At 40.8% G+C, this 20,963-nt stretch overlaps 1 protein-coding gene across 3 annotated transcripts in view; it reads left to right on the forward strand.

Annotated features, from left to right (window-relative positions):
* The window catches only part of LOC109910566 (organic solute transporter subunit alpha-like), a 116,442-nt gene that overhangs the window by 33,180 nt on the left and 62,299 nt on the right, over positions 1-20,963 (forward strand). Inside the window, exons 7-8 of one of the 3 annotated variants that reach the window (XM_048602930.1) lie at positions 1,612-1,717; positions 2,203-4,893. The exons of the other annotated variants lie outside the window; for them this stretch is intronic. Of the exons in view, the coding sequence (XP_048458887.1) occupies positions 1,612-1,717; positions 2,203-2,288 (192 nt within the window). The 3' untranslated portion in view covers positions 2,289-4,893. Of the gene's footprint in view, positions 1-1,611; positions 1,718-2,202; positions 4,894-20,963 lie in introns of those variants that run through there. 3 annotated transcript variants of the gene reach the window in all.

Consider the following 20,963-nt stretch of genomic DNA (forward strand, 5'->3'; position numbering starts at 1 on the left):
GCAGCAAATGTCTCGGAAATCCACCAGTATAGAAAATAGAACACTTAAAACAAATATTTGAATTTATTCACGTGGTCATTAAAGTGATTCATGATTTCTTTATTTATTCTATTGATTTATTTAAGCTATTCAAAAATAATCTTAAGTTTCTTTTAACTGACTGTATTGTGAGATTTCATCTGGTAAAAGTACATGAAGCCATTTTGTTGCTTGACTTGGAAACAACTAAGTCCTATCAAGGGAATTGGTCATCCAAGATAAACAAAACCTCCTGGATTTTCAAAGACAGCCTGTATACATACAGCCAAAGATCTTCATAAACATATGTTCTTGTGATTCAAATTTTACACTATCAAACTTCCCAGGACTCCATCCAGTAAGAGTTGGCACACCCACCCTCTCTCTGGCAGCGAGCACAGAAAACAAAATGAGCAAATCAGCTTCTAAAGGATCACACAGACAGGCAAGTTTAAAACCAAGCAAATGTGTGGCGTAAGGCCACAGCCCAGACCTGGATAATGAAACACAAGATGTCAGTTCCTGCATTCTTCAATGTAATCAATAAAGAAACGTAGTATGAAAATTCAGGTTTATTATGTAAGGAAAGAATTAGGATTGAATGAAATGGGATTTTCCTATGTTGTCATTTTTTATGTTCACATTTTGGATGTGAGGTAAAACAGCTTAACAATTCCTAACTATTTGACTTACCAAATGTTTGTCTCCCATTTGAAAGAGTAGAGAAGCATGTGTGAGGGCAAACATTAAGTACATAATCCTCAATTTGATCACAAGACAATCTGATTGTATGATTCGATTTTGGGTGGTACAGGCACTCTATTCAATGCAAGTCTCTCTGTCTGTATTGATGAGAGTATTGACAAGAATGTTGCCTGGAGAATATTTAAACTGGACCTTAAAAGTCATGACAAGCAAGATTTTATTTTTCTGAGCCAGTTTTAGAAATTAGTTAACAAAATTGGTTGGCTCTAGGCTTTTAACAATTGCCAATTTCTGTCATACAGATTTGCTTAACATGGGCAAAAAACCAAAAGAACTGCGGATGCTGGAAATCTGAAACAAAAACAGAAATTGCTGGAAAATCTCAGCAGGTGTGGCAGCATCTAGAATCATAGCATCCCTACAGTGTGGAAACAGGCCATTTGGCCCATCGACTCCACACCGACCCTCTGAAGAGCATCCTACCCAGACCCACCCCTTTACCCTATCCCTGCATTTCCTATAGCCAATCCACCTAATCTGCACATCTTTGGACTGTGGGAGGAAACCAGAGCACCTGGAGGAAGCCCATGCAGACACCGGGAAAATGTGCAAGCTCCACACTATCAGTTACTTGAGGGTGAAATTGAACCTGGGTCCCTACCACTGAGAGGAAGCCGTGCTAAATACTAAGCCACCATACTGCCCAGAACTGAAAAGAGGTCTGAAGGTTCTGAATAAGGGTCACTGGACTTGAAACATTCGGTCTGATTTCTCTCCGTAGATGCTGCTAGACCTGCTGAGATTTTCCAGCAATTTCTGTTATTGTTTGCTTAACATGGTTTATGTTATACTAGGTGATTTTTAATTTTCTGTTTTTTTTTCCGACAGATTTCATTCATTCTTGATCAGCTGCAAGGTGTAATTATCAATGCAACAGTATCAGCAGGTGGCATAGCCTGTGCACCTCCGTTTTCACCTGCAGCCAGAGGAGCATGTATGTTATTTGTAAATGCAATTTTCTTTTAAAACTACAATGCCCTGTAAAATTCTACTTGAGGAGAGAGCATGAAAATTTCTCACTACTTACAAGTATTAATTTAAGTTAATTTTATTGATCTTGTTCTTTATATATTCCTAAGTGGTAGAAATTAAGGATGGTTAGAATGAATGCACATACTTTACAAACAGACAGAATAATGCTTGAAAGCCAATATGTAAAACAGTTTCTTGGAAACAAATCTTTTCTTACAGATGCAAGGTCTTAATAGCATTAATGTCAAATCAGAAATAGGCGAGAATACTGTAGCCTATTGTCCAACCAGTGTTTGCTGCTAGCCTTACTGAATGCTAATAACACAGCCTCACAAAACTGCTCTTTTTTTTGTACTTTTGCACAAAAGATTTAGGTTATCCCTATTGTGATTAATCTTTTGCCTATTTAGTCATTCAATTAGCTAATTTCAGTTCAATCTTTTCCAGACATGAATCAGCAGCTTCTCATAATGGAAATGTTTCTTATCACTGTATTATCACAAATCTACTACAGGAGGAAATACAATGTATAAAAAAATGGATGAAATGCAGCCTGCAGTAAAAGCACAAAATGGTCAAAACCACGTTAATGGTACCATAACAGAAGGTGAAAGCTCAAATGTGTAAGGTAATAATAAAACACCTTCCTCATGACAAGGATTCATGTTACGTCATCAGTTATTTCTCAGCACTTGTTTAGGCCTTTTCCAATTACTACCCTGTCAACCTAATAGCTCCAATATATTTGTTTTGATGCTCAGCAATATTAACACTTACAAGAACAAGGGGGATCAACCGAGGGTTTTGTGTCCACAAGTGACCTTTTAGAGTCATTCTTGGCTGCTGTGTGGTGATACCAGTGAGCGTTGTGAACAGGAAAGGAGGGAAGGGAAATGACCCAGCGATCTGAGCCATGGCCAAACTGGCAGTATTTGTGGGAATGTTTTAGATTTAGTAGGGTTTGGGGAAGAGATGTTTCACTGGGGTGATGGCAAGCCTCCTTTAATAATTGTGCTCCTTTGCTGCAGTTATCTGGGAGTTTAGAACATGCCAGATGATTCCAACAATGGATTGGACATGGTTCTCAAAGCTGTAGAAATGAGCATGTTAATTTCTCAGCAGGTTCACTCACATAGTGCGTGCGGATGAGTTATGGCTGATTCCCTGGTTAGGTGCTGCCAGTAAGATGCAGTGTTTGTGAATTGCATTGGACAGGAAATTAGAAGTCTGTAGCCTAGATTTTTGGTTTATTAATTCAAGTGGATGGAAGATCTGGGCCATGGGCCTGTATTTTCCTGATCAGCATTCCTTATGAATACAATTTCTTCAATAGATCACTGCTTCAGGGGGTCCCTCCAACTGAAAGGTAAATGCAGGGCTAAATAACTCACAGCTGGGCCGAAACTCAGGATGCTACTTGACTCTTATACAGGCTTCTAGCTTTGGAAAATGAATTGAGATCATTGTTTATCTTTACAGAGTATCATACTGAAGGCGAAACATACTTGGTGATTATTAATGTGCATTCACCCAATTCAGTGTGTGAAAAATGTCTCAACTTTGGTAACTAACTGTAGGAGTCCAAACTTAACACATTCCAGAAGTTAAGAAAATATTTGTCAAACTGTAAATTTTTCCTCAAAAAGCACAAGATTCATTATATTTTTGTTCAAGGACCACATTTTTTTTCTGAGGTTCTCTTGTGGAATTTCAAAATCAGTAGTCCCCCGGGGCTGGATAATACATTCTTCCACTGGCTTGTTTGAGAGCAGAGAAGCACGTAACATTTAGCAGGTATTGTACTCCTCATCCAAAAGCCAGCCCTTTCCCCTCCCGGAACCAGATGGGGAACAGGGACCCATCAAGTGGTCCACCCACATTTGCACCTTTGACACCCTTAAGAGTCCAATTAATGACCACTTAAGGCACCTAAACCCAGAGGGGAGAGGCTAATACCAGTCAGGAAACCTGGCCACTTTAGTTGTGTGCGTCGGTGTTGCGCAGGGCAGGCATGGGGTTAGGTGGTGGGGAGAAGCCTCCGCAGGCACCCTGTGCCAAACAAAGGCCTACCCGTCCACCCCCCAAGTCAATCCTCACATCTCACTCGGCGTCTTGAATGTGGTCACTCATAGTCCCTCTGCCTTAATACTGCCCCCACCTAGCTAAGGTCCTGCCAACATGACCTGGCAATGCCTTGGACATAACTATCAGTCAAGGCTCCTTGATGTGGTGGGCTTCCTATAGTCCTGGTGGCACTGCTGGGAGTTTCTGCCATCGAATTGGCCAGTAACTGTCTAACATGTGACTTCCTCCTGAGACAGATAGATGAAAGTCCACTTTCCAAACGCAATACTGTTCACACTGTAAGATGGATGGGCAACAACTGTTAGGGTTCTGGCAGAGTGAGAGAAGACCCAGGACTTGGGTAACCTGTTAGAGGCTTACCAAGATCTGAATTTTAGTTTTTAAGAGATGGCACCAAAAGAAGCTTTTATAAATTAATTAGACAAATTCCTAAGACCTGCAAAATAGCATGGAGGAAGAAGCAAATTCCATGAAAAGCTAGTTTACTTCATTACATGAAAATGCTATAATTGTCATTGAGCTATACATTGAAAACATTTTATACAATGTGCATACAGTGAGAGACTGATAATTTGTATATTAAAGCTAACTGTAAATTAGATCTTTTTGTACAAAAATTGAATGTTAATTTAAACCACTTCATAGTGCAGTATCTTGGCATGGGAACCAGCATTATCAGAAATTATTAAGTCTTTATCCCATCATCACAAGCATCACAAGTTTTACAGAACTAATTGTTGAAGCCTGATGCAAAATAAATGTGCACAGTTTCACTATATTATGTCTTCACAGTTATATACTGTAATGATCCCCAGAAAAACAGAAATGGTATTTAAATTAACATGTTTGCAGAATTGTTTTGCAAATTTAAATGGAAGATACTGACTATGGCAGCATATGAAAAACAAGTGCAAACAGTATGTGAATGAAGTGTTAAGTGATCCACTGTTTGATACTTATTATTTCGACACATCTCTTATCCATGTGTCGTTAACTTATATGTACAACATTAATTTTGTGCCTTTTTAATAAACTAAAACCAATTCATTTTAATTTGTGTTGGTCTTGTGGTTAAAAGAACGCATAACATTGATGGAGAAGGCACATAAAAAGTCAACGGCAAGAAGGCTGGCCTGATGTAGGCAGTACTGTCCATCCACTGGTTCAAGGCTCGAGTTATCGCTTCAGCGGGCAATGTAGTTTGGTGAAAGTTCCCTTTGATGAAGTGAATTTGAATGAAACCTTATTCCGTGAAGATCCTCTGATGATGTGATTTCCTGCCAAGTGCCGCCCTCCACCTCCTTTTGAGTAGTTGCTCATGCTCTGAGGTCCCTCCTTTGCTGCTCTGCAAACCCATTAGCCCTGAAACCAATCCCACAAGACTGCCCTTTACTGCAGCCAAACTATTTCCGAGGCAGCCAACAACAGCAGTAAACTTGAAAAGAGAATTAGATACATGAAAGAGAAAACAATTTCTTGGATGTGGAGAAACAGTGAGGGACTAGGACCAACTGGATTGCTCAGGCTGAACTAAAATGACTACTTCTGCCCCTTCAGAACAACTAGTAATTGAGATGTAAGCTATCATGCAATAAATGTCGCATGCTTGAGTGGGAAAGATGGATTTGCAACCTATGGTTCTTGAGGGTCTTCATCCTGGGGTTTTCCTCCTGTTAGCTCTGGATGTTTTGTGGATTAACTACAATAGTCATTTTAGTTATTAATGAAAAAACTCCATTATCATTGTATCCTTCAACTACCAGGATGATAGAAAATAAACTATCTGAACCTCATTCACTTTTGACTATATCCCAGTTGCTTGTCATTATTTAATGTGCACTAGTTGAGATGAGGAGTAGCTACGTGATCAAGTTTTAGAAAGCTGCTAGCATCCATAGACCAAAACATCTGCAGATGTTGGTCACACATTTGATTTTTAGCACCTGTACTTTCAGCACCATGAATGCCAATTGGGTTCAAAGTACTATCTGATGGAAGCTTCTTGTACTGAGCACCATTTTGGGTAACTAGTTAAGGCAGGCACAGGGGGCATGTGCCAAAAGTATATGAAGTATGTGGATCCTGTGTCATTCAATTGATTTGATACCATGAATTATGTTTTTAACCTTAACACCCCAACTAATTACTGCATTTAACTGGACGAGTTAAAGGATTAGAAACCCACTCGAGTTGGTTGCTATTGATTCCTGTTAGCTGTTGCAATTTTGCTGAAAGTGGTTTGTACAGTTTCTGCAGTATTCTGTTTAATTCTACAGGACGTAGTGCTGCATGTGGTCAGGTCCCTAGTTCTGTCCTCAAGGATTCTGCTCAGCCCATGTGTTTCAAGTGACTGGTGCTGTAACTTAATTTCTGCTTGGTCTGGAGCAGGAAAGGGACAATGATCAGAGATGGCATTGAGGAGGATAAGTTGCTCAATGAGGAAGAAAAGCTATCAGCAGGAAGCCATATCTGCCCAGGGACTACTTATACCTCAACCTCAGCAGTTTCAGTGTGTCCATTTCAGTAAGGTGGTACTCACTGAAATCTTCCAGCTCTGGCAACCACACTTGCAGCCTTGGAGCAGGACAAAAATGGCATTGGCACTGGTCGTGAAGGTGATAGTGGACTTTAAGTTCTTTGTGTTGAGCTCCTTTGAGGCTGGAATAGTTGGCATTGCCAACGTGGGGCAATTCATTGTCAAGTGAGGTGTAGGGAGGACACTGACACTATACACAATCCAAAGAGAGGCAGATGGTTAAGGCACATGGCTTCACTCACATTGTACAGTTCACATAGTGCGCAGTAATATTGAGTGAACATATATTGCTTTGCAGGCGTGTATGTAAGTTCAGAGATGGAGCATGACAGCAAAAAAGATTTCACTCCCTCAGTGTGTAGAACACAGGTCAGTGCCAGGTAACTTGCAACAATCCTATCGCTTTTATTCTCCAAAGGTTCACTGTACAATTAGCATTTGAGTCACCAAGAGAAACAAGGGGCTGGTTTCTGAATGACAATCCAGCTCATGACTCCAGTGCTTGACCCCTATGTTGGCCATATTTAAAGAACACATGCCTTATTGTTGATAAGACCATTGGAGTGTTAGTCAGTGCTTCTGCTGCTTTGGAAGACCTCATCCCATTTATGGTCCCGGTAAACATAATCCTAATTCTTTATTCAAAAATAGTCCCAGTCCTTCCCTTTCATAAGTAGCTGAGTCTACAACATTGGCATAAAAACCACTGCAAAAGTTTTAAATCAACTTTATCAATCAAACCATAAATATTCAATAAAAATCCAATTAATCAATCTTGTGTATTCTCTTAATGCCCTCCTTGTGTGTGACTTTGCCTGTCCCAATGCTATGACACTACTACCTCAGTGGCTAAGGCATGGCTGATGGACTGCTGCTGATATTCAATGGCAGAGGCTGCAGATAGCCTTGCAGGACAACCATGCATGACCCTAGGCCTAGAAGACATGGCTTTGGTCTGCAGAAACTCAGATTAAGCAGAAACAATCTGGGTTGGCTGGATGGCAGGTAACAACAAGAGCACAAGTGGGATGGCAGTTGTGGGAGGATAAATTGCTGCCATCCTGATCACATACGAGTAGCCTTGTGCTCCTTGGAGCAAGTGCCACTCCCTCGGGTGGTGCCTTGTTAAGGCACGTAACATGTTTACAGATTATGGGACTGCTGTAATTCACAGCAAACTCATTGAGCATTGGTATTGTCAGTCATGATGGCTTCAGCCAGACAATGCAACCCAAGCAGAAATTCCCCAATGAAAGTTGAAACATCATCTATCACATGCTATGTAATGGCTATTCCAGTCAGTGTGGCCCTACATTCATGCTGGAAACAGTGAGCTCCAAGCTCTATGTAAAGCCATGTGCAAGGATGAAATGCTCCTCCACACTCCTTGAAAGTGAGTGCAGATTTTCTGGTAGACCTGCAAATGCACAAAAGTCTTCAATCTGTTTGCACATCTGTATGTCACCATTTTGGTATCCTCAGAGTCCTCAGTAATTCATGTCCAATTTCACCCATCAACAAATGCCCTATTCTTTCTCTTTGCTCTGACTCAGGGCCACATATGTCTCACCATGTGGAAATCTTCCCTCTAAGCTACTCTCTCAACTACTCTCAGTGTCAGTCTCTGAGCTAGCAGCAGTAAGGATGAGAATCATTTTTTGTCTCTTCGTCCTCTTCCACAAATTGCTCCTGCACCGTTGTCCAGTCAGGTGGCAGTTCTTGGGTTTCTAAAAGGATAAAGGCACAAAGGGGGAGTTGCAGGGAGGGAGAGGGGAGAAAACAAAAGGTGGATTCTTTCATCATCTGCATCTTGTAAATCAAAACGGATTATGGTGGAAGAGACTACATCTTTTTATTGTTTTGACATAGAATGTAAATTAGAAATTGGACACTACTTTTAAAAAGAGGAGAAGAATTGTTTGCAACATGTCAATCAGCTTGCACAGGACCTCCTGGGGCAACCACACAGCTTAGAGGGAATGTGACTCGTAATACTTATGTTTTGTCTTGTTTCTTTGTCTGTGGGTGTGAGAGAATTTTTAAATGTTTAAATAAATAGAGATCTTTTTTCAGTGTTCTTGTTAAAGTAAAAAAAAGTGTTACAATAAAGTTATTTTTACTTACTTTACTTAATTTATACATAAGAAACATGTCGTGGTTTGCTTCTGTCCTGGGTAACAGTCAGAGAAAAATTGGGGTTTTTGTAGTATCATTAAATGTGTGTAATTTTGGTGACTCTGGGAACAGTGGGGCTTGGTTTCCAGGACACTACCCCAGCGAGTCATATCCATGGGATGAAGGAAATATGGGATGTGAGAAGGTGAATTAATTACGTAGGAACAGATCATTAACTTTGCTGTCAGCCCTGTTGCTGGTCAGAGACTCAGTCGTGGCCACTCCAATAATGGTGAACACAAACTCATCTATTACAGTGAGGAGATGCAAACGTGCCTGTCCCCTTTTGGTTATATGCTACTGCCTGAGGTTCTGCCCAGCCTTCACCTGCAACAGACAGGGAAATGTGTCACTGAGCAGTACAAACTGTACAGTCAATGTGCCTGTCATGTTGAATATCAGACAATGTGTCCAACATATGGGTATGTGGTTTGCAGCAGTGAGAATGGTGCAAGAGTGAGGGTGAAGATATCGCTGAGGGATTTAATTGTTGATTGGTAATGATTGTTGGAAATGGAGGTGTTTCATTGAGCAGTGTTTGAGACTTGTGCAGTTGCTGGAATGTTACATTTGAAAATGCATTCTCTGACCCTGACCACTTAGATGAGGTTATTGAAGTTCTCACAGCACTACATCCAGGTTCTTGGGACTGGCATTGGTTCCAGTGTCTCCCTGCTCCCATTACCTTCATTATATCTGAAGGCTCCCTGTAGATAGAGGATTTCTTTCTTTGTTTCAGTCTCCTGTAGTAATGCCTTCACTGTTGCAACAGAGAACCTTGTGGTCTGCTGTGTTGTGCTGTCCTTGGGGGTGACTCAGTGCTAGTATGAATTCAAACAGTACAGCAGTTAAAATGCATCTCCTCTTTTCCAGAAACAAAAGCAAAGTTTCTGGAGAGGCTCAGCAGGTCTGGCAGCATCTGTGAAGGAAAAAACAGAGTTAACCTTTCGGGTCCGGTGACCCTTCCTCAGAACTGGGCATAAATCGATCATTTGCAAGATGTTTCTTGCTATGCATTTGAACAAAATTTAACTATGTTCCCATTGGGGCATGTCATACTATGTTATTATTCCTTCAAAACAAAAATCATTAAGCAAGTATATGACTAACGTACATGACTCAGGGCTCTCCTTTTCTTCCTTGAATGGACGCCTAAATAGTTTCTATCCGTTACCACCTATGCTAAATTTCTGGTTACAATAAAAACCTTTCTCTTTTTACTCCACTTACTACTTCAACATAATTGATGTGGCAATAGAACCTACATGAGTTTTAAGTATAACTGTGTATTGAAGGGTATTTGGAACATGCTACTTCCAGTCTTACTCAGGTCCCTTGCTTTTTTATTTCCAGTAATGGTGACTGTATCAGTGCCAATTCCTACTCCTGCCCTGAACTATAAACTTTCACCAGTTTCAATTTCCACCTCTTGCTCACTTTCATACGGTTCACTGCTGACTCTCCCCTTTCCTTACTTTTCTTCTCTAATTTCTTTTCTGGGGATAGACTCGAAGATGGAAGCCCATCAATTCACATAGTTACCTTGTATAAACTTTCTTCCAACTTTACTTCCAGCAAGTTCATTCCATCCTCCAAATTTATCTGTATCAGCTGTTCTTACAAGCCACATTTCATACCCATACTTCCGCTATATCTTTCTTTCTGCTCAACTTAGGAGGTCCCTCCACTGTGGTTGACTTGGTCCTTGACCATGACCATTCCCACCTCGTTGTTTCCTTCCAAAAACCACATTAGGCTTTTTTGTGACCTTATCATAATTCCCAGCAGTCTCCAGATTGAGTGGACTATCCTCTACTATTTCTGTTATCTCCAACGCGACACCACTATTGCATAGAATTTCTCCCCTTTTTCAGCATCCTAAAGGAATTGTTACATTTGTGTAAACAAAGTCACCTTTGAATCATCCCCAAAACTCTTTCACCATTCCACAGTGCCTTCCTGTGCAAGTACAGAAAATCCAATACATACCTTTTAACCTTTCCCTTCCCATGATTCAAGCCCCAGAAATTCCTTCCAGTAGAAGGTAGCTTTTCGGACTGGAGACCTGTGACCGGCGGTGTTCCGTTGTGATCGGTTCTGGGTTCTCATTTGTTCGTCATTTATATAAATAATTTGGATGAGAATATAGATCGCATGGTTAGTAAGTTTGCAGACAACACCAAAATTGGTGGCACAGTAGATAGTGAAGAAGGTTTTCTGAGATTACAAAGGGATCTTGATCAAATGGGTCAATGGGCTAAAAAATGGCTGATGGAGTTCGGTTTGGATAAATGTGAGATATTGTGTTTTGGTACAACAAACAAGAGTAGGGCTTATCCAATTAATGGTAGGGTCTTGGGCAATATTGTAGAACAGAGGGTCCTAGGGGTGCAGGTACATAATTCCTTGAAGCTTGCATCACATATGGACAGGATGGTTAAAAAGGCATTTGGCATGCTTGCCTTCACTGTTCAATCCTTTGATTACAGGAGTTTGGGAAATCATGTCAGCGTTATCTAGGACATTGAATTCAACAATTTCTGCTCCTGACCAGTGTGTCCATTTATTTAGACAGCAGCTGATTCTTTACCTTCATGAACTCCTTCTGTAGACCTATCCTTTTATTTAACTTCTTTGTCTTGCATCATGTTTTCCTATGTAATCTCTCTTGCCTTGCACCCTATCACAGATCTCCCTTTTTGTACTTTTTTATTTTCCACTCTTTCCCTATCTTTGTACATTTTAAAAACTGGCTGCAACCCTCATGTTTTACAGTTTGGTGGTTGAATTAGTACAATGTAATTGACAATTACGATAATAAACATGATGAAGAAAACTTAAAATGGACTGGTTAGGTAAGATGCGTAGACAGCAAATGAATTTTAATTACACAATTATTTCAGAGCTTGGAAGTGAATAGAAGTGAACCAGTGATCTGTCCATCACTGCCTGGTTATTTGTGTCCTAGCATGCCATAAAGTTTCAGGCTGCAGGAAAACATGCATTTAGCGATTTCCATCTGAAACTCCGTCCCGGACCTGTCTGTGAAACTGATCTAGTTATTATCTCGGCCAGCATTTCAGGTTGATGATCTCATATTTTACAGTTTGAATAGAGGTCATCAACCTGAAATGCTGGCTGAGATAATAACTAGATCAGTGTCTCAGACAGGTCTGGGTCGGAGTTTCAGATGGAAATCCCTAGAGTGCGTGTTTTCCTGCAGCCTGAAACTCTATGGCATGCTAGGACACAAATGACCAGGCAGTGATGGACAGATCACTGGTTCACTTCTATTCACTTCCAAGCTTTGAATTACAAAGATTAACGAAACATATTGTGCACATCCAACATAAAAACTGCAGCTTCAGTGAGTTCCTAGATGTATAAGCCCAGCTGAGTACCCAGTTACTGTGCACAATCTGAATACAAGGAACATGACATGTATCTTTAGTCTTCTTCAAGTCCCAAGTTTCCCGAATTTGGGGAAATCCAACTGGCCTCTTTTAGCCTGCAAAGTAGGTTAAATCCAAAGCTGCTAACCTTACCAAAATATTTAAATTGTCAATTGGTTCTAGAGTTTGTTCGGGATCAGATTTCAGATTTTTAAACTGTAAGCATTTGCATCAACTCCAGCTCATCCATTTTTGAGATTCAAATTTCAGCTGTTGAGTTTGCTTCTTTCCACAGATGCTGTCAAACCTGCTGAGTGCTTCTAGCATTTTTTTTATTTCAGACTTCTGACATAAGTTTATTGCTTTTGTCTGACTAAACTATTACAACAATAGTCCTGAACGAATTTCCACAGCTTTCTGTGATTAAGAAATAAACAGTTTGTATTTACGCAGAGGCTGCAGTTATTCTGCTTTCAATGTAAACTCAACAAACTGAGAAAACATGTTGGTGGGGAAGGTCTCAGGTGTTAGGGCTCTTGATCTATTACTGATGTATAATCGCAATTAAAGTACAACTAAAACCACTTTTACATTTGTTTTGGTTGGCAGGGGGTCTGACACATGTAAAGCAGGCTTAATAAAGGGAGTATTGTTGTGGAGTTCTGTAATTTATTACCAAACATTGTTTCCCAAAACAGTCAAAGAAATTGCATTGTCAACTCTGTTTCAGCAAACTAAATTGGAAAATTTATCATCTACTTCCCTGCAAACCTTAATATTTTCAGCATTAATTTTTTTAACTGTTGTAATAATTTATTTAACTGATCAATAATGGTGATAGAAATAATTGTATAATTAAAATTCATTTGCTGTCTACACGTCTAACCTAACGAGCCCATTTTAAGTTTTCTTCATCTTGTTTATTATTGTAATTGTCAATTATATTGCACTAATTCAACCACCAAGCTGCTTATGTTCAATCCTAGCATCTATTTCCCACAACATTACATTAATTGCTGGGAGTCAGGAGGCAGAGGTGGTGCTGGCCCTGGTGTAATTCATAAGAACATTATAATGCAGAATGGAGTGAAGCAGCAGCCGAAGAATTCCACATTGTTCTAATCTTTCATGTGACATGGCAGCTACTGGCAGCAGGGTTAGTTGCACATACCTAATTGCTCTTGACTTGCTAGGTCATTGCAGGGGGTAGTTAAGATTCAACAGCATTGCCATGGGGTCTGGAGCCACAAGTAAGACTCAGTAAAGATGTTCTATTTCTTCCCTAAAGAACGTTCACGATCAGAATTGTCAAGAGGGGGACTTGGAACAAAAAAGAGAATAGACACCTGTTCAGTCACTTTCAGAAGCATGCATAAACCTCATCATCAAATCAGAACATTTTCCTAAATGAACCGCTTGCTGCCCACTAACATCTTTCTCCATGGGAGCTACCTCCAGCAACTGTACAAATCCATTAAAACTGTAGTAGGAACACCACAGTCCTGTGCATAGATGACACCAGGACATTTTAAAAACATTTGTTTACCAGGAATCGGGCATCATGGCAAGGCCAGCACTTATAGCCAAACCTAATAGCCCTTGACAGGGTGAGCAGCCTTTTCAAACTACTAGTCCATTCTGTTTTGTGGGGAGATGTAGCTGTGCTGTAGGAAGGAAGTTCTAGGATTTTGACCCTGTGCCATTGAAGGAGGTGATATAGTTCCATGTCAGGATACACTAGATCAGGTCCCAGATATTTATCCCCCTTTATATTTTCTAAGATCTCCATCACATCCTCTTCTGCCCATTAGTTACCAAATTGGATGAAGTCAATTCCGAGCTGGAGAAGGCTCAGAAAATATTTACCAGGATGTTGCCGGGAATGGAAGGTTTGAGTTATAGGGAGAAGCTGGATAGGCTGGGTTTATCTTCACTGGAGAGTCAGAGGTTGAGGGGTGACCTTCTAGAGGTTTTTTTTAAAATCACGAGGAGTATAGACAAGGTGAATGGCAGATGTCTTTTCCCTAAGTTTGGGGATTGTTAGACTAGGGGGCATATTTTTAAGTTGAGAGGGAAAAGATTCAAAAAGGATGTGAGGGGTGACTTTTTTTACCCAGACAGTGGTTTGTGTATGGAATCAATTTCCAGAGGAAGTGGTGGATCCAGGTACAATTACAACATTTAAACAACATTTAGATAAGTACATGAATAAGAAATGTTTGGAGGGATATGCGCCAAGTGCTGCAAGGTGCAACTAGTTTGGTTTTATGGGCTGTATGGCTCTATAGCAGTTGAGGCAGTCAGGGAGGCAGCTGCAACTGGCTGTGAGCACAGGGTAGCAGTAACGACATTTGGGTCATTGAAGGTGAACATGTCAGATTCACTCAGGGATATGGAAGTGGTAGGAAAATGGCAGTTGGACACCTGGGAGCAGTTAAAGAAACTAATAGCATCTGGCAGAAAGAGAAAAAGGTGGCAGCATGATGTTGCATTCAGCGCAACTTTATGAAAGTATAGTACAGGAGTGCACAAGATGGGAAGGAAGCCACATAGGGGAGGTTGGGTAGCTGATGATGGTGGCAAAGGAAGTGAAGAGATGGAGCAAAACATTGTCAGTGATGCCTGGTGCACGTCCAAGATACCCCAGGAAGACCATTAAAATCCACATGTCACATCAGCTCCAACCAAAGGGACCACAGGAGTAGTCATAAATGGATTTCATGGGATCCCATACATTGAGTTGCAGAAAATACCTACTATTTAGTCATTATTGACCGACTTACAAGGTGGGTGGAATCCTATCCCATGTGAGATTGTTCAGCTACACTTATTGCATGAATAATATTAGAAGGGGTGATCCCTAGATGGGGAATACCATTTCAGACGGATTTGGAGCAGGGAACACAGTTTTCAAAACATGTGATTCACAACATTTGTAAGTTGCTAGGAATCAAACAAGAATTTCACATCCCCTATCATCTGAAAAGCTCATGCGTGATAGAGCTAATGAATAAGACAATAAAGAGAGCACTAGCTAAGGCCATCGAGGAGACAGGACAGGGATGGGTTGGTTTGTTGTCTAATGGGTCCTAATGTATCCTACTGGGTCTCAGGGCAACACCTTCTAGAATGACTGGATTAACTCCATATAAACTAATGACAGGAAGGCCAATGAGATTGCTGAAGATTTTGTCACTGGCAGTGAGCAAGAAGGATCCATGAGAGAGAGTTAAACCGTTCATGAGAGAACTGTGCAAGCAGCTGAACAGACTGAGACAAGAAGTTATGAAGTAAAGGCAGGAGCTGAACAGACTGAGATATCCAGAGTCAGAGTTAGGATAACGATATAGCTGCCACCCAGGTTTTGCCCGCAAGTGGACAGGAATTTATGAGGTAATACTGAATATTGATAATTGTGTCTGTGTGGAGACGAAAGGAAAAGGGCACTGGAAACAGTGGTCACAATTGAAACAAGTCATTTGTTAACTAATATATGTTTTCTAGGATATTAAGTCATGGGGATAATTGAACCATGTTGACTGCAGTAGTGGCATGGACTGTTGGGATATGAAATGCCTCCCCAACAATTCCTGAGCACCTATTAATAAACGGATAGTTACTGCGCAATGGAGCTGTTTACCACCTGGACTAGGGGCATCTTACCTTTATGCTGAACGACTTATTGTTCATGACGTGCAACTGTTTTTTTAATGCTGCATGAGTGGAAGGAGACTGAATGAGTAAAAAAAGCCACTGTCCTATGCTTAAAGTTTACAACTCATACTTGTTAGCACTTGGACCTCCATTAGAGAGACCGACAACTATAGAATTGACAAGTTATTGTGTGCAGCTTATCAGTACTGTCACCATACATGTCTATAACGGTGCAGAAATATTTCATCACCAATCCTGAGGATGGCTGCATGAGAAAAGGGATAGTGACAGGGTCAACAAAACCAGACATGTTAACAGGAGAATGGTGAGTATACCCATTGAGTAACAAACCTACCACAGATGGTAGCAACAACATTTGCGTCCACCATCTACTGTGCAACAGTGGGAGACCCAGAGGCACAAGTACGTGACCCACCTCATCTGGTTCTAAGCCCAGAATGAGAAAACAGACTAGTGTTGGTGAAGGATGATAACAGATTTTGCGATAATGTACACCATGAGCTGGTACCCGTGGTTCTAAACACCTCCAATACTGGTTTACCTGTGTGGTATTTGGTTCAGACCTAAGCATTGTATACAGATTTGGTAAAACAAGTGACCACACCGGCAGTATGATCCCTCATTGGAGGACAGCCAATAGCAGCATCCCCTTTCAGCAAAAGGGCTGACTGAATCTGGTCAATTATGTAACCATGGCATTTAACAAAGGGACTTCAGTAGGCATTTCACTTGATTTGGCCACAGTGGACAACATATTTTGGACATTAAGTTGTTAGCTGAAGAAAATACTTGAGGGTTCCAGGACCGACAGCTCAGTATGGACCAACACTTGACGTGTGTAACTCAAAGCTTGGCAATCGTGGTAGAGAGTCATGCTTGGATGATTAACAGCTTGATCACTGTGCACAAAATTCCCTCAAACAATACAGTCAGGAATGATATCTACAACACTTTGGATCATGGATGCTTGAGCAGGCACAGGAAAACCTGAGACAAATTCATGAGGGTGAGGCACCCCTGTTGAATACAACCGCATACTTGTTTAACCTGCCACAGCACAAGAGCTTGCCTGACTGGCTACCAATTCAAGAGTTTAACGCTTCTACTTATACCTTATATGGGATGTATTATAAAAAATTGTATGTTAACTGGCATTGTTATGACAATCCCAGTTATACCAGAGTCATCATCCACAAAGATATTCTATAGACTAGAGAACTTTGAGGTAATTGGTGGGATAATTATGTTCATGCCATTTATTTATTTTGTAATGTATCAATATGCAGTAAAGATAGCAGGAACGTTTGGAAGCACCAATGTTGAAATCTCTTTGGTAATGTATCCAAATCCGACATGGGTCAGAAGAAGCAAGCTGAGGGTTTAATGCAACAGCGTACAATGGATGTTATATAGACATCCATACCTTACACATGATGTCCCACACAATACCATCAGCAACTCTGGACCTATCCTGTCCCACCAGCAAAACAGGCCAAGCAGATGTGGTGGCACAGTAGTATACAGTGAAGGATTGCCCTGGGAGTCCTCAACATTGATTCCTGATTCCATGTAGTTTCATGGCATCAGGTCAAACATGGTAAAACATTGCTGATTACCACTTATCAAGCTCCCCTTCCCCTGGATAATGAATCAATATTTTGCTATGTTCAACGTAATTTGAAGGAAGCACTGTGTGTGGAAAAGGCACAGAATGTATTTTGGGTGGACAACCTCAATGGTAATCATCAAGAATGCCTTCCCACTAACACATCTGATCAAGATTGTGGTGTTCTAAAGGGCATAGCTGTTAGGTTCTGTTACGACAGGTGGTGAGGGAACAGACAAGAGGGAAAAACATATTTGATCTTATCCTTACCAATCTGTCAATGGCAGATGTATCTGTCCAAGATAGTATCAGAAAGAGTGACCACCTGCACAATCCTTGTGGAGACAAAGTCCCACATTCACATCGAGAACACCCTCCATCACATTCCGTGGCACTATCACTATACTAAATAGGATAGACTTTTAAAAGAACCAGCAACTCAAGACAGGAAATTTATGAGTCACTGTTGTCCATCAGCAGCAGCAGAATTGCATTCAAATGCAATCTACAATCTCATGGCTTTGCATATCCATCACTTTACTATTACCATCAAGCTAGAGGATCAACACCAGTTCAGTGAAGAGTGCAGGAGGTGATGCCAGAAGAAGCACAAGCTGTACATAAGAAAGAGGTGTCAACCGGTGAAGCTACAAAACAGGACTACTAGCATACTGACCAGCATGCGAGTAAGTTATCAACAAGGCTAACTAAGTCCAAAAGATCACTTATAGGCTCTGCTGTCCTGTCACATCCAGTAAGATGGACGCTGCATAAATATTCCCATTCTCAAAGATGGCGAAGCAGAACACATCAGCACAAAAGAGAAGGCTGAAGCATTTGCAAAAATCTTCAGTCAGAAGTGCCAAATGACTGATCTGTTTCAGCCTCTTCTTGCTATCCCCAGCGTTACAGATGCCAGTCATCAACCAATTTGGTTCACTCCACATTATGTCAATCGATAGCTGACCACACTGGTTACTGCAAAGGCTATAGGCCCTGACAACATTCCAGCAATAGTACTGAAGACTTGTGCTCCAGAATTTGCCATACTTCTATCCAACAGCTATAACACTGGCATCAAGGCTGCATTTTACCCATTATTACTTCAAGGAGCCCTACCAAGTTCAAATACTGCCATCCTAAGGAAGGAGAGCAAGATGTTACGTAGCAAAGGCACTGGGACTTTCCTAGGGCAATAACGCAGCAGTATAGCTTGGCTGCTGTAACAACCTGAATGACCCACTGAACTGTGATGGCAGCTGTCTCAATTTACATGATACCAAGCTGGACTTGCACAGAAATAAGCATGGATCTCATGATCTAACCTCCATGCTCAAACAATCAGTAGTTCCTGAATGCGTTGCAATGCAAATTGACACTTTACCCACCAGACATTGCATCATGGCTGAGTTTGAGTGTTCTAACAACCATCTCTTCCATGGTGGGAAAGAAATGGGCTCCAAGCTGAAAGCTAAACCCTGGACTTCTTCTTTCTCCTTGCTGGTGGCAATGAGCTCTGAGGCAGGCAGCCATTCTACCAGGTTTTTCAGTGTGTTTGCCACCAACTTTCTGCTGAATGCTGCTCCTTCAAAGTCCTCATGAGTCACATGAAACAGAACTCATCTGTGAGCTTCCATGAACATTATTCTTTTCACTTGACTGCAGTCCATCCTGGCCAGGAACTCCACTGTCTCATCTAGATACCACCCTATAAAGTAAAAGCAATTGCCAGTCGCTAAGCCAGTGCTTATGACTATCAGATCAAGTGGTAATGTTTCTTTATCAGATGTCTGCCTTGGATTGTGTACTTCATGCTGAGGTTGTACAGATATAAATGCAGATAGGGAAGGGAGGGGGTTAGGATGGAAAGCAAGACGCCCCTGGACAAACCATTTGTAGCTTGTGCCTCAAATCACCTAGCAGAAAAGGGTGAACTGGATTTGAGAAGGGGTATAAGATCAGAACATACTGTGATTGTGCATGGTCTTGGTAACTCTAAATGGAATGACCTCAGTGGCCACTAATCCCATAATACAGACCATTGTCTCCAACAAAGTATCCAGGAGATGCAGCCACTAATTCACTGATATGTGTGATGTTGCCTTGCCAATAGATAGGAAAGTGTATTGCATTATGTTTAGGTGAAGTGCCTGTTATAGCTGGAACTATATAGACTTTGCATGATGTAGATGTGGAATTGCAACATTAGTACATATATGACAGCAAGATGGAGCATATAAAAGGTATGAATCTTGATTGCTAATTGCTAAGTTAGGGAGCTGTGAACAGAAGAGAGTTTGATGTGTAGTTGGTAGGAGATGTCATGGGAAGATGTATTCACTGACCTGATCATTTCTGTGAGGCGTTTCTACCTTTTACTGCACCAGAACCAGGTTGTTGAAGCTAGACTATTGGAATTCCTTTCCTGGCCAACTGTTCCCTTTGCCTTTGAAGTGTATTCCTGGTGGTCTGCTGGCAACATGGAACAAACATAACCTCTCTTCCATTTTCAACCTGCTGGACTAAAGCCTCCAGAACAGCATTAGATGACCTGGGAAGGAGAGCATTGCGTACTGGTAAAGGTACTGTTGGTTAGATCTGATCTTCTTGTGCTGAGTTCAAGTTTTCCAAACAATAATAGTTTGCTTCTCTGATCTAAGAATCTCACAGCTGAAGCACGTAATTTAGAAAGCTGCAACTTTGTGTTTTATTTATTTCATAGCACAAGGTAACATCAAGCTTAAATATAATAGCTACATTTTATATATGAAAATGTTAACATTTGCAATGTGTCATGAACATGGCTGTTGTATATATTCTGCTGTAGTGATTCCACCACCTTCGTTAGTTATGTGCAATTAACCTTTCATTTGAAATCAGATGAGAGTTTGCACAAAAACAATTTATGGTTGTAAGAGTCAAAATGGCATTTCTCATAAATGATTAACATGCTCTGGAATTACACATTGATAGAATTTAAACTACCAAAGTTCATACATTCACAACATTATTAAAGTACAAGAGGCCATTCAGCTTATCAGGTCTTTCTGTGGGACCAATTTAACCAGTGCCACTGAACCCAATTTACCTAATGCCACTTAACTTTAATTGTCTTCCACCTTTTACCCCGTATTCCTGCACATTTTTTCCTTTTCAGATAGCAATCTAGTTCCTCCTTCAGTTCCTTAATTGAACCTATATCCACGACATTCTCAGATAGTGCATTCAAATCCTAAACATATGCCAATATGAAAAAGCTTTTCCTTGTCGTCATTGCTTTGTTTGCCAATTAATTTAAATCTCCTTTTTCACCGTTACTCCAATGGGCCAGGGCCTCTTATTTAGATGTAGGTTATTACTGCACCAAAAGAGCCCTAATTTCCATGTTTTTATACTGTATTAATAAAGCCTAGGATGCTGTATGCTTTATTAACTTCTTTCTCTACCTGGCCTGCCACCTTCAATGACGTAGAATTATATCCTTTTTATTACCTCTCTGCAAAATAAATGACTTCACGCTAGTTTATCACTATTCTCCTCATGATTCACAATACTTTCAAGTTTTATTTCATTTTCACATTTTGAAGTTGTGCCAGGTACATTTAGTCTGGGTTAATAATATTTAGCAGGAAAAGTAGAGCTCTACCCCTGGGGAATTCCACCATATACATTCCTCTGGTCCATAAGACAACCTTACACAACCACAGAGAATACAAGGTGTAGAGCTCTACTTTTCCTG

This window comes from Rhincodon typus, chromosome 11 (genome assembly GCF_021869965.1).
Source record: "Rhincodon typus isolate 14 chromosome 11, sRhiTyp1.1, whole genome shotgun sequence".
In the NCBI taxonomy this organism is placed as follows: Eukaryota; Metazoa; Chordata; class Chondrichthyes; order Orectolobiformes; family Rhincodontidae; genus Rhincodon; species Rhincodon typus.